The 14,062-nt window shown below is 44.1% G+C and overlaps 1 protein-coding gene across 1 annotated transcript in view; it reads left to right on the forward strand.

Annotated features, from left to right (window-relative positions):
- Nucleotides 1-14,062, forward strand: part of CACHD1 (cache domain containing 1) — an 88,923-nt gene that overhangs the window by 17,163 nt on the left and 57,698 nt on the right. The window contains exon 2 of the mRNA XM_062497363.1: nucleotides 12,730-12,792. Coding sequence (XP_062353347.1) covers nucleotides 12,730-12,792 — 63 coding nt within the window. The remainder of the gene's footprint in view (nucleotides 1-12,729; nucleotides 12,793-14,062) is intronic.

Genomic DNA, 14,062 nt, shown 5'->3' on the forward strand with positions numbered 1-14,062 from the left:
TGCAGAGCCAGGAAATATGGAAAAGACAATGGGAATTGGTGGTGGTAGTTACTTGGGATTTAGTGATATTGTTACAATGGCCACATTGTCATTCTTACTTTAAATTTTGCCAAAATTCTTGCCACTTAAGTCAGATACAGGCAGCTGCTCCCTATTGCCACTTATTCTCCATTCCTTTGCAGTGAGAAACAGGAGCACATCCCCTAATTTATAACCCTGATTTAATGGGTTATGAGACACTGGAGAAAGGATTTACCTCTGAGAATTTTCATAACTTCCTTTTTCTTCATAAGAAATTCGATAGTCTTTCAGTTCATTCTGCCCCTGAAATTCACACCCTTCCTTCATTTTCATCCTCTCTGTTTGAGGAGGGGCATCACTTTTTGGAATGTTTTGAGCTTTTATATTTTCTGCTGCTTTTGAGTTTGTAGCCTTGTGTTTGTGTCCTTGTTAGGAGTGAAAAATCAGAATAAAAGTGCAGCTGGGGAGGTGAGAAAGGAGTTTTGAGCTGTTCCAGTGTCTGTCAGTTCCCAATGCAAAAACTGCACTGTGAAAACACACATGGAATCTGGAAATTAAAATACAGATTCCATGCTGAAGCAGAGACCTGAGTTAATTCCTGGGTATCAGTGGTTTATTAAAGTTGAAACTGATTCATTAATTTGTGAAGATAAATTATGGCTATCAGCGTAATGAAAATTTTTCAGCCCATTAAGTCTTTTTTTCCCCCCCCTCCATTTCCTGACAGTCAAATCCTGCTGCCAATGCAGGAATAACTGTGAGACAACAGGAATATTCATTCCCTGAGTAGCATTAATCCACTTCCATTCCCCATTCAAAGCAGTGTTAATGCCTTTATTTCTCCTTGGAGCCTGAACTCGCTAATCCTGATCCCAAAGTGGATTTATGGTGTCGTTCCTGCGTGTTCACACAGATGTGCAACACACAGATAATTGCACAGAAAGGCAAAAGAAAGGGAATTTCTTTAGTTGCTGAGCTGGAGGTGGTCTCTATCCAGCCTTAAATCCTTAATTCAATTTCAGGTTTGCCACTCAGTCCTGTTGGCCTCGTGCTCCGAACGATTTCTAATTGGAAAACTGCTTGGACTGATCCATATTTTATGTGCATTGAAGCATCCTCGGGAATTAAATATGAATGGATGTTAGGAAATGTTGAAATATTATGAAACATCTAATTTCAAGTGCAAATATCTGCCTAGGGATCCTTGATTATCTTTAATGAAGATGCCACTACCCATGATCAGCACAAGTGCTTCTCAAATAAGAGAGTTCATAGAAGGAAATCACAGCAAAAATTTGTTTGGGGTAAACGAGCAGCCTTTTCTCCAGAGACTCCAAAATATTTTATTTAGACAAAGTTAAACATGACTGGAGATTAAAAAAGAGGTCGAGTCATTCTCTCCTGTTTGGAAAGAGAAATTGGTTTGTGTTCATTTACCAGGAGCAGTGGATTCACTTCGTAGTTTGTAAAAGTTTTGTGAAAAAGCAGCTTGTGATACTATTTATAGAGGGAGGGGAAAAATAATAATTGCCTCTGTCACTGCTTGAATTTTAACAATGTGTGTGCACTTGAGGCCTTTTTGATCTTTTTAATAGGTACAACCCAACTGGCAATGACATCACATCAGGAAAGGAATTAATGCTATCACTGTCAGCTTCCTGGATTGGGTTTTTTTTTCTGAAAAGCTGCTTCCCTCCAGTTTAAATCCTTTTTATACGGTAGAAATCTGCTCCCACATTCTGTTGTCTGCCCTGTCCTCGTGATGTTGTGCTCTGTTGGCCAGAAATTACAAGACTCTGTGGATGGGCAAGGGTCCCAGGACTGTGCTTACAGGTTTGTAGCAAGATCTGCTGTGATTTAGGCTGCAGAACATGAATTTCATAACAATTTGAGATATTAATTCCATCCTCCGCAGCTGGGATTGTGCAGTTCTCAGCCTGGTCTGTTCTTAGACTTGGAAATTTGCATTGGGGAGATGAAAACAACTCAGAACAGAGGAAAAAACAAATCTTCCAGAAGAACCCAGGCTGTTCCTAAACATCCTGAGAGCTGGTTTCTTTTTCCTCTTTTCTCTTTGCTCTGCAGCTTTTTTGCATTGTGATTTTTGGGATTCCTCTCCCATGCTTTCCTCTGTCTTTCATCAGTAACCCTAATAAAAAGCCCTAAATGGGCAGTTTTTCCAAGCAGAGCTGAAGCTGCAGGTAATGCATTTCTCCCTCAAAAACTTGAGGATAAGCAGTGGGAAAATCTGGGATGACCCAGCAGAACTCTCCTCCTGCAGTGACTCCAAGGATGCGTGGCTTGAATTTGTGGGAATCTGGAGCCAAGAGCATCCCTGACATTGAAATAACTGCAAAAAGCTCCTCCCCTGGCTAAGGAGGAGATACCTGGGAGGAAACTGAAAAAATCCTGCGTAGTAACCTGAGGGGTTGTGTTTGCTCAGGTGAAATACTTTAAGGGAGATTTTTTTGGGGACAGTTACTAAAATTTCAGCTGCTAATTCGAGGTTAGTTTCAGACACAGAAATCATTCAGGGTTGTTAATCACAGCTCCTCAGAAGAGCACACTGTGATTTTTAAATTGGACTTGAGTGTAACTTGCTACTTATTGTTTGAAAGGTAAATATATTTATAATAATTTCAGCACAGCTCGTTTTTAGAAGGCTAGGATCATTATTTAGGATAAATCCTATTTGAAAAAACCCTCTCCATCCCTGCTGTGCTGGGACCATCCCATCTCCTGGGACCCAGACCTGGAGTCCCCACCCTTGGCTGGTTTGGAAAACAATGAGGGGGCAGGAATCAAATAAAATCCCTGCTTTGTACAACATCTGATGATTTTTTTGCTCCCAAAGGGTGGATGTAGGAATTCCTGTGGGATGGCTTGGCAGGAGCACTGCAGAAAGCACCAAGGCGAGTTCTGCTCCTCTCCAGCTCCTTCCCTCATTAAATCTGGAACTTTCTCTCCCTTTTCTGGGTTGGAATCCTCTCCGTGCTTGATTAACACTGGAGGTTTTGTTTGAGTTTTGGTTGTTGGTTGTTTTTTGGTTTTTTTACTCCCCCCTCTTCCATGTAAATGATGTCTTGCTATTTTGCTTGCTTTTCCCCTTTTTTAATTAGAAGAATAAATGCTTGCATTCATGCACAAATTGCTTTGAAGTGCTGTAAGAATTCAATTCATGAGCTTCCTCCAGTCTCAATCTTTAATTTTTTTTTTTTTTTTTTTTTGCAAACTGATAACATCTGATGGCTGTGCTCTTTCCAGGAGATTACATTTGTTTTCTGCGGGCTGCTCTGCCTCCTCCTGTGTCCCGAGATAACGAGTTCAGCACCAGGCAGAAGTTCAGCAGCAGCTGCCAGCGAGCTTCCCAAGGTTCTGGTTCTTGTGCTGGGCCACAGCTCCCTGAAAAAACGAGGGAAGAACAGTCCAAGGGACTGTGGGGACCTCTGGGTGCTGTGGGACAGCTCAGCTCCTTGGGAAAGTGCTTGAGTGCTTTCTTCCAGGGATTACCTTCTTTGCTTTATTTCCCCAGGAATTATTTGCTGCTTTTCACTGTATGTTGTTTGTTTTTTTGGGCTGCAGGATGCAGTTTGTCTGTGCTGTCAGTGTGTTTAGGGTGTTGGTAGTGATGCCTTTCCTTTTTTTTTTGTTTGGTTTTTTTTTTGCTTTTCTCTTTTTCATACGTCTGTAATCCTGCAGTCCTTCAGTGTAGAACTCTAAACTCCATATCCAGTGCCAGCTGCTGCTCTCCCATTTTGGTCAGACACAACAATTCCTCTCCAAAGGAATCAAGGACCCCTCGCTGTCTCAGGCCATGAGAAATTTAAATAAAAGTGAGCTGGGGGGAGCAAACTCGGGGTAAATGACTTCATTACCTGGAGCTGTAACTGGGAGATGAACCCCAATATGCAAATGGACCAAACTTATCCAAGTGTGAAACTCGTGACCCTTTGTGCATTTTGGGTGTAGCCCCTGGGGGAGGCTTTGGCTGCCCAAAATGGACCTGAAGGCCCTTCAAGAAATAGAACCACTTTTTATTCTCTTAATTCTGTCTGGCCTCTGTTTATAGGTACTCCCAAAAAGGCATCAGTGCTTGCAGGTGGAATTCTAGCTCATGGAAAACCAAGCTGTCACTGTGCTCAATGTCTGAGTTCATGTCACCCCTGTGTTGGGAGCAGAGGGGGAAATACCCATTTCCAGCCCTGGTGGATGAGTAGTTCTCTTTTCATTAGCACTGGAGTGTGGCAAAATGGTGTTTCCTGAAGCCCACAGAGCCTTCCAGGGGATTTCAAATCCCGAGGTCAGATGAGTGCAGCTTAAATGGCCTCTGCTCTGCTTCTGGAAGTGTTTGAGTGGTGAGTGATCCCCCCTATTAAATGTGGGGTCACAGCCCTGGGACTGGCCTTGTGTCCCCAGGGAGCTGCAGAACAGCTGAGGTGGGACAAGACCTGAGAGTTCTCATGACTCCTCTCCTGGTGTGTCTTTGCAATGTCACAGTTATTTGAAAATAACTTGAAACCCAGGGAGTGATTAATATAATTAATGCAAAGTGTTTATTTTCTTGAGTTACTTTTTAAAGTTCTTTTAAAGCTCAAGTGAGAGATTCAACCCAAGAATTTAAAATTGCACAGATTTGCACCCCCTCCTTTCTGCTCAGGAGAGGAAGGATGGGGATTATATCAAATATAAATAATATACAAATCATCATATAAAAATGATGCAGGTGAGGTATTTAAACAGGTGACCTTAAAACTTCTGTACTTATTAATTCAACTAATAGTATAAATGAGAGCAACCTTGCAGTTTTTATTGCAGACAGTGCCTCACAGGAAGGTAATTATGTCCTGCCAGTCTTTTTCAGGTTACTACTCATCCATTTTTTATCTCTTGACAAAAGTTGAGGATGTTCTGGTGTGAGCACCTGCACCTGGACTGCAGTTTCTGTAAAATCTTTAAACTTGAGAGTCTCTCTAAGTGCAGGCACTGGGAGACAGCTCCCGTCCCAGAGAGGTTGTAGGGAAGACTTTTGGGATATTTATCCTGTGGATGCTGATGGTTCCTGCTGAGAGATCCTGAAAAATTATACTCTTGGACATTTAAAGCAAACATTTCTGTAATTAGGTTGCCATCAGCCCATTCATTTAAGGCACAGAAGTTCAGCGCTGTGATTTATGATCTTTAAATCCCTGGATTTAAGGTTGTCTGCTTGGGTTTTGGTTTTTTTTCTGATTCTAGTAAAGTTCCTGTGCTGCAGCATTTCTCCAAGCAAAACCCATCAGCCTCTGCCTTAATTATGTAAAACTGATCAGGGAACAATCACCTCTCTTGGTGTGTCATAACTTTGTGCTTTGGGATTTTTCCTGTCTTTACTGTAAAACTGCACAATCCTGGCTGGAGTGTTACATCAACTGATCCATGTTTTTTCTGCAGACATTGAATTCATGAGCAAATTGGACAAGCACAGTGATTACACTAAAGTGGTATCAAACCCTTCTGGGTCTAGGATTACAGCTATTTACAAGTCTTGGGCTGCTGCTTAAATTTTTCCCAATTTTTAGTCATTTTGACAGGAGTTTGAAAGCAAACCAGAAAACTGAAACCCAGAGCTCTCCGGACAGAATGAAGGCTCTGGTCAATTTTGCTCCTTTTAAATGCTCAGTTTTAGGTTATTTTAATAGGAAAATGACCAACAAAATGCAGTAAGGTGAAAACAGTTCACTAATCAAAATGTTCTCAACCTGAAAAAAAACATAGAAATATTGAAAGTTTTACATCCTAGAGGCTGGACAGAGAAATAAGTGTAGGGAGAAGAAATCCAAGGCCATTGAGAAGAGCCCATCTGCTTTGTATTTTAAGGGTTGGGTAGCATGACTTTTCTTTTTTTTCTGCCATACACATTGTCAGGAGAATAACCTTAGTCAAGTTACATTGGCTAAATGAACAATCTCTTGAACATGTGGAACTCATTTTCTTGGGGTATTTTCCCCTCTCTTTATCCTTCCCTCTTCTCTGGTCCCTTGAAAAAGAAGACAAAAAAACCTGCTAGTTCCTGATTGCATTTTTTGGCACTTACTCAATATTGCAGAGTTTTCTCGCCTTGCAAATGCCTGGAGTTTTCCAAAGAAACAAATTTATAAGAATTGTGCTCTACTTTGCTCCTTTGCAGTATTGTGCCTGCTACCCATCTCCCCTCTGAAATAATCCCAGGGGATTTTAACCTCCCACAGCTGATACATAAATGTTAACTGAGATGCTTTTGGCCATCAAAATTGAGATCAGATTTCAATCCCAGCTCTTCTGTGCTGCCTGGAGTATATTCCAGTGCTGCAGAAATGGGATGGGCACCTGGTGGAAGGTGGGAGCTCGAGGCTTAAATAAGGACTTGGTGAGCCATCTTCATGAAAAGGTAAAATGGGAAGGGAGATGATGTTTTCCCACTTAAAGCCTTAAATATTGGGGAATGTGTGCACCCAAAAGGTGTGTTACGAGCCTGCAGTGTTCGTTGGTTCTCACTTACATATTTCTCTTCATTAATTAGTATTCTGTCCTCTGCTGGTTATTGATTTCCCAGTTCTCATGCTAATTAATCCACGTTTTTCAGTCTTTTTAGTATCTTTTTTTTTTCCCAGACAGGGAGTTTCCAGCGTGTACATATTGTCTTTGTTAGGCTCTTCTTTACCTTCTGCTTTCTGCGACTTTTCCTTGGAGGGATATAAAATCTGCATTTCAGGTGTCCAATTTTCAGCTTCATTGAAGCTCACAAAGGTTAGTTCAGCAAAACTTCCAATTTCATTTTTTTCCCAATCAAACTCCAATAATAAGAAAGGTAGCTACGTGCTGGCTAAAGTGGAAATCACACTGCTTATGATTAATTAAAACAATTGATTAAAAAAGTGAATTAGAGGTATTAATTAGAAAAATGAATTGGGAAAATTCCAGCTTCCACAAGCCTGTGAAGGCACTGACTGAGCTGGGCTCAGCATCACTTTTCTCTCTTGATTCAGGTGTCTCTGGCTGCTCCACAAATAACGTCATGAGAAAGAGCATTAATTAGTTAAATCCCTTCTGAAAACATGCTGTTTTTTCAAACTCACAGGAGGAGGAAGGCATTTGGAGGGTGGTGTTGGGATATTCCTTTCAGATCTGTAGCTGCTGCCCTCAGGGCTCCCATCCCACTGGATTTGCCTTTCCTTGTGTTTTCCTCCAATCCACTTCAGCTTCTTCCATGTCTTAACTGGAAATTCTTGGAGGAAAGCACAGAGCATGTCCCTGATCTCCTGGGAAGTCTCTATTTAATGTTCCTTGGTTTTAGAAAATGGTAACAAAACAGAACACGAGATGGCTTCAGACACTGCAAAAACAAACTCCAGGCAGAAGCCACAGGTTTCCCTGAAAACAACCTCACTGGGTGAGTTCCACCAGAAAAAGGATTTGTTGGATATTTGTTTGCTCACCACTTTTTAAAACATTAACCTTTCAAGTCGGAACCAGACCCTGGTTAGAGGCTGCTTGAAGTTTAAAAGGTATCACAAGCCCTGCTGAGCTAATCCTGCCTGTGTTTTACACGCCTACATTTTATTATTCTGTATAACTTTTTAAGTAATATTGATTTTTGTCATTGAGTCCTTACCCAAATATGACAGGTAACAGCAGCCCATGCCCTAAACCTGCTGAAAGATGGGTGGTTTTTTGTTTTTTTTTTTTTTTTTTTTTCTTTTTTAAATGGCTTGTATGGATGGAGAAGCAGCTTCAGTATATTTACAGCTCAGTGGCTATTTTGCTAATCCTGTGTTTGTTTTCCCTCATTCTCTTTGTCTCAAAAAATGTTATTTTTGTTGTCAGGGAGATGGATTTGTGTGGCAAATAAAGTGATGTGCAAATGGTTGAGTGCTCTGCAGAGCAGTTGGTGCCTGTGTTTGGTTGGGGACCTTGGAGATTTGGGGGTGGTGGCTTTTTCTGTTTGTTAAGATGCTGTGCTGACAGACACACTGGAACTTTTGGAAATGTTTTTCTCACTGCAGTGCATTTTAATCCTGAGGAACTGAGGGAACGAGACAGTTAATGTTTTACTTTTTATGCTGTGCTTGGTTTAGAGTCTTCTTCCAGATTTAAAACTGAGTTGCCTTCAGTTGCAGATAAATAAAAGTCTCTTTAGTGGATTTTTTGGGACACCACAAAGCTAAACTCGATCTTATCTCTGGTTTGGTGGGAAACCTGATTCCATCCTACCCTGAGATGTGGTTTGGGTGCTGGCCCATCCATCACCTGGCCCACCTATGCCAGGTGCCAGACCCCACATGCTGGTGGCCCAAATCTTCCCTGTCCCAGCCCCCTGCTCCTGAATCCTCTCATTACTTCCTGATTTCTCTCTCTTCCCAAATATTTGTCCTGTTGTCCACTAAAGGCCAGGCAGTTGGAGTCATTAAAGGATATATGGAGGAGAATTTCCTAGGAAGCTGCAAGTGCTTTGGCCCAGCCAGGTACTTGAAGAGCTTAGGAAAGCCAGAGTCTGATACTTGGGGAATGTGTGTTTGGAAAACAAACCTCAGCTTCCTCAGGACTCCATCCAGGGCATCCCTCCCAGCTTTCCCGAGGAGCTGGCATGGATCAGCAGCTGGTGATCCCTACAGATAGCAGGATACTCTCACCTAGGCTCGTGTTTGTGTAGCCAAGCAGGAGAGCAGAGGAGGGTGAGGAGCAGGAATGATGTGCCCAGGATTTGGGTGTTGCCAGAGGCCCCAGGGGTGGTTCAGGGCTTTGTGCTCAGCCCCTGGCACAGAACCTGAGCAGAGAGCTGCAGCTACAACCAGGCGAGTGCTGTTGCTCTCCAGTGTCTGAATAACTCCAAAAGAATTATTTAGAAAGATTATAATGAGCTTTGGAGTGTTAGAATTAGAGAATGATCAGGGTTGGAAGGGACCTTTAACATCATCAAGTCCAGCTGTTGACCCACCCCCACTGGAACCATTAAATCACATCTCCCAGCTCCAGGTCCAGAACACCTCCAGGGATGGGGGCTCCACCACCTCCCTGAGCAGCCTATTCCAATGCCTGACCCCAAAAACAGTGGGAAAAAAATTCTAGCGTCTAACCTTAGTCTCCTGTCTCAGCTTCAGGCTGTTTCCACTTGTCATCATGCTGTTGTGGAAAGTGTCAGGATAAATCAAACTCTCCAACATTATTTTTTTAGTATTGGAAAGTGGACATTGCTTCAATCACAGCACTGGGATGGCACCACCTGGATGTAAAAATAAAGGGTTTTTTTCCCCTTTCATTACTGCATATTAAGGCAAATGAAGGAAAACAAAACAAGGTGGTATTTGAGGGCTTGAGGATATGTGTGCTGGGATGTTGGGAATGATGGTGGGGATGGAGATATTCCATGTCTGGTGGAGGAGCAGCTCTAGGGAACAGGCAGAACCAGGAGAAGGGATGGATGCTGAGACATGGAAAAAGTTGGATGGTGATCCAGGGAAAAGGTTGGATACTTATCCCAGGGGAAGGCTGGGTGCTGATCCCAAGGGAAAGGCTGGGTGCTGATCCCAAGGGAAAGGCTGGGTGCTGATCCCAGTGGAAGGCTGGGTGCTGATCCCAGGGGAAGGCTGGGTGCTGATCCCAGGGGAAGGCTGGGTGCTGATCCCAAGGGAAAGGCTGGGTGCTGATCCCAGGGGAAGGCTGGGTGCTGATCCCAGGGAAAGGCTGGGTGCTGATCCCAGGGGAAGGCTGGGTGCTGATCCCAAGGGAAAGGCTGGGTGCTGATCCCAGGGGAAGGCTGGGTGCTGATCCCAGGGAAAGGCTGGGTGCTGATCCCAGGGGAAGGCTGGGTGCTGATCCCAAGGGAAAGGCTGGGTGCTGATCCCAGTGGAAGGCTGGGTGCTGATCCCAGGGGAAGGCTGGGTGCTGATCCCAGGGGAAGGCTGGGTGCTGATCCCAGGGGAAGGCTGGGTGCTGATCCCAAGGGAAAGGCTGGGTGCTGATCCCAGGGGAAGGCTGGGTGCTGATCCCAGGGGAAGGCTGGGTGCTGATCCCAGGGAAAGGCTGGGGGCTGATCCCAGGGGAAGGCTGGGGGCTGATCCCAGGGGAAGGCTGGGTGCTGATCCCAGGGGAAGGCTGGGTGCTGATCCCAGGGGAAGGCTGGGTGCTGATCCCAGGGGAAGGCTGGGTGCTGATCCCAGGGGAAGGCTGGGTGCTGATCCCAGGGGAAGGCTGGGTGCTGATCCCAGGGGAAGGCTGGGTGCTGATCCCAGGGAAAGGCTGGGGGCTGATCCCAGGGGAAGGCTGGGGGCTGATCCCAAGGGAGAGCACGGGGCTGATCCAGCACACCCTTCCCACGCTGGGAGAACGAGTGGTGATGGGTTATGGTAAATAATGCCAGGCAAACATCTCATTAAGCACGTGTGGGATTGTTCTGAGAGGGAGCTGAGCCTGCTGCCATCTGCTCTACAGAGCCAATTAAACAAGAGGGGTGGGAAGAATAAAGTGCAGATGCTAATGGGCTGTGTAAACTGCAGGGCAAGTTCTCCTAAATATTTAGACTGTTTTCCTGAGCTTGTGTGTGGGGCTGATTTTCTCCCCCATTAAGTTCCCTCAATTCCATTTGAGGTTGCCACTTAGCTCTGGTTTTCTGCTTGAAGTTAGGGCGCTTTTAAGTCAGTGCAATTAGCTTAAAGATGTTTTTTATTTATTTATTTGCTGGGGTGTAAGTGCCCAGGAATTCTTGAGTAGGGAGCAGATATCCCAAGTAGGGTCTGGATCCAGGCAGGGGCTGAGCAGTTCATGTGTAGCCTCAGGGTTGGAGTCTCAATCCTTATTCAATTTTTACTGTTGGTTTACTCATTATTTGTGCTTAGTTTGACTGAGAAATTCCTGCTCCCCCCTCTCTGCCATGCCCAGTGCTTTTAATTAAAACAACAGAATATACCAGAGCATTTTAAAGAAAACAGTTAATTCAAAATAAAGCACAAATAGGTTAAAAGCCAAGGCAAATAAATTCCTGCTGGCACTGTGACTCTTACATAACTATGGATGATGTTCTCTTTATTTTGCAAGTTCATAAATGGGCTGCATGTGAAAAGGGTGGAAGAAGGGGCACCTTTGTGTTGGGGACAGAAAGCTCCATTCTCAGGAGCTGACAGTCGATTTCCTCCACATTCCTTTTGATGTCTGCGCACCAAACGCTGCGTGAACAGAAAAAATTCAATTCATTTAAAACATTTTGCATCAAAATGACATGCTTTAATGTATTTCCTTCTGATGTTTAAGTTATCTTTTCATCTCATGAGGGAGGGGAAAAAAAAGCCAACGTGTTTGTAGTTAAAGTACCCAAGCAGAACTTTAAACAAAGGTCTCGATGAGGAGGAAGTCTCAATGTACAGGCAGCTTTTAAGAGTAGATATCTTTTTTCTTTCCCTCCCCTAACCCCCCTTCTTGGCTCTCTGAGCCTTGTAAGCCAAGGAGATTTATTGCTGCCCTTCCAAATCTTTCTTCAGAATGAAGAGTTCGCATTTTTGAAATTCCTCAAGTCCTCAGGAGGGAGAGGGCTACGGGGAAGTGATGATGGTGAGCACACCAAAGGATTTTCCAGGCTGGTTTTCCAGCCGTAGCTGCCTTTAACTGTGCTGGGAGGGAGTCAGCTGAATCTGGATTTAAAAAAACTCTTGGAGCTGTGGTCTCCAAGAGCTGTCAGAGGGATGAATTTGGATGAAATTTAGGCTTTTTAGTAATTGCAGTTATTATTGCTGATAGCACAGTCCAGGGTGTTGAGGAATCCCTGTCCTTTGCCAGATGCAGTGTCACACGTGCAGCTCAGCACTGATAGAAGTGGGATCCATTCCCTCAGTGAAATCCCAGCTCTCCTGGAGAAATGTCTTAACATCCTAAATAACCTCCATGTATTGCTGGTACAGCTATTGATGCCACTTATTGTTGTTAAGAGAGCAAAGGAATATTTTAGGGATTTTTTGCATTTTCCAGTGGGATTGGCCCCACTGTCCCCAAGGGGAAAGCTGCCCTTGGAAGTGAGAAATCTTGGAAGAGAAGCTTAGGTGATCAGGCAAACTTTTTAGGAATGCTGTTGGTGTAACCCCAAATCTTTCCAGTCTTGTTTTTCAGTCTGGCAGCAGAATATAACAAGGTGTTGAGTGTTTTTCTCTCTGTGTCTGTAAATGGGGATGGCAGCATGGCTGTCACTTGTCCCCCCTGGGAACTGAGCTTCCCACAGAAGGACACAGCTCTCACTTTTATCTTTTTTTTTTTTTTTTTTTTTGCTATTAACGAGGTTGATCTGGTTGTGTTCAAATTTGGTCTCGCTCTTCTCTTTTCCACATCTTAAATTTGTCTAAATTTGGCTCCCAGACTTTCATGTTTTAGTTGGAAACAAGTACTTTGAGAAGGAGTTCTATTGGGTTAAATGTCTAGGAAAAGGAGGGTCATGGTTTGCATGTGGAACTATTTTTTAGCACCTTATGTCAGTTTGGTAAATAAACAGATGTTTGGAAAAAACCCTGTTTGGTCTTTGCCTTCCAAATCATCCTCTCCATGCAGATCCTCGCACAGAGACATGGATTCCCCTTGGGAAGCCTGGCGCTGGGAGACTCCCCAGCTCCTTCTCTGACCCCATTTCCTCACCCATCCACCTTAGGGAGCTGCTCTCCTGTGACATTTATGACTAAAAAGCCTCTCACACATCCTTTCTGGTTTTTCTTGCAGAGGATATTCAACTCCTTCGTGTACACAGAGAAAATCTCGAATGGAGAAAGCGAAGTTCAACAGGTGAGTCCAAATCCCCTTCTCACCTCCGCTGGCAGAGTGAGCTCAGGGAATTCTTCCTGTCTGGATTTCTGGCCCCTTTGTAACCTTTGGAATAGGATGTAAATGGGGATGGGCTGCATGTGCTGACAGTGCTTTGGATTTTCGTGATTGCCATGAAAAGCTTTTCCATCTGCTTGGTTTGGGGCTGTCCCTTGGAAACAAAAGGGCCCTCGTGAAACAGATCCCATTAATTGTCAGGTTTTCATGTTGGAAGTGTCTCTTTTTCAATTTCAAATTCAAAGTAAACCCATTAATATTATTATGATGTGGAAATGGTGTTTTGTGGAAATATGGGGCAGCCACAGCCTGGTGCATCACAGGTGTGGTTGATGGGTGCTTGTAATTTTATAGAGTTTGACAGGAACACATTTCAGCATTTAACTCTTCAATTTTAACATTGAGATAATACACGGGCAGTTTGCATTTTAGTGCATGTATATATTTTTAAAACTATTTTTGGGTCAGTTTTCAAATGTTTTATTCCTTCAGAAATTAAAGTACCAATTGTTTTCATGGTAAAGATGATGGGTTTTGGTTGAAGAAATGGAACAAACAACCAGCTTTTCTTCCCAGTTTAAGCATGGACTTGCTCAACCTTCAGGAGTAACCTGACCTTCCTAGACCCTTGTCAAACCAGTTTTAATGTTCAGGAGGAGCAGAAGCTCCTCAGAGTGGGGCTTTCCCTGGGGAAGGGGGAGCTGCTGTTCAGCCCTGCAGGAACCCCATTGTGGTTTCCCAGAGCAAGTCAGTGCATGGCTTATTTGTGTGGGTTCAAACTGCTCATGGAATACAGAAAAAATTGACACTTCAAGTCATGCTTCTTTATTTTTTTTTACTGAGGAAGAAGTGAAAGCAGAGCTGGTTCAAATGGGGTTGTAAGGAATTTTGTTGGTTGGAGAAGACCTTTAAGACCGTCGAGCCCAGCACTGCCAAGGCCACCTCATGTCCCCAAGTGCCACATCCGCAGGGATTTTAAATCCTTCCAGGGATGGGGACTCCTGGACAGCTGTGCCATGGCTGGACAACACTTTCTGGGAAGAAATTTTCCCAAATATCCAATCTAAACCTCCCCTAGTAGAGCTTGTGGCCGTTCCCTCTGCTCCTGTCCCTGTTCCCTGGAGCAGATCCCAAATCCCCCCGGCTGTCCCCTCCTGTCAGGGACTTGTGCAGATCCACAAGGTCCCCCCTGAGCCTCCTTTTCTCCATCTGAGCCCCTTCCCAGCTCCCTCAG

This window comes from Cinclus cinclus, chromosome 8 (assembly GCF_963662255.1).
Source record: "Cinclus cinclus chromosome 8, bCinCin1.1, whole genome shotgun sequence".
Classification (NCBI taxonomy): Eukaryota; Metazoa; Chordata; class Aves; order Passeriformes; family Cinclidae; genus Cinclus; species Cinclus cinclus.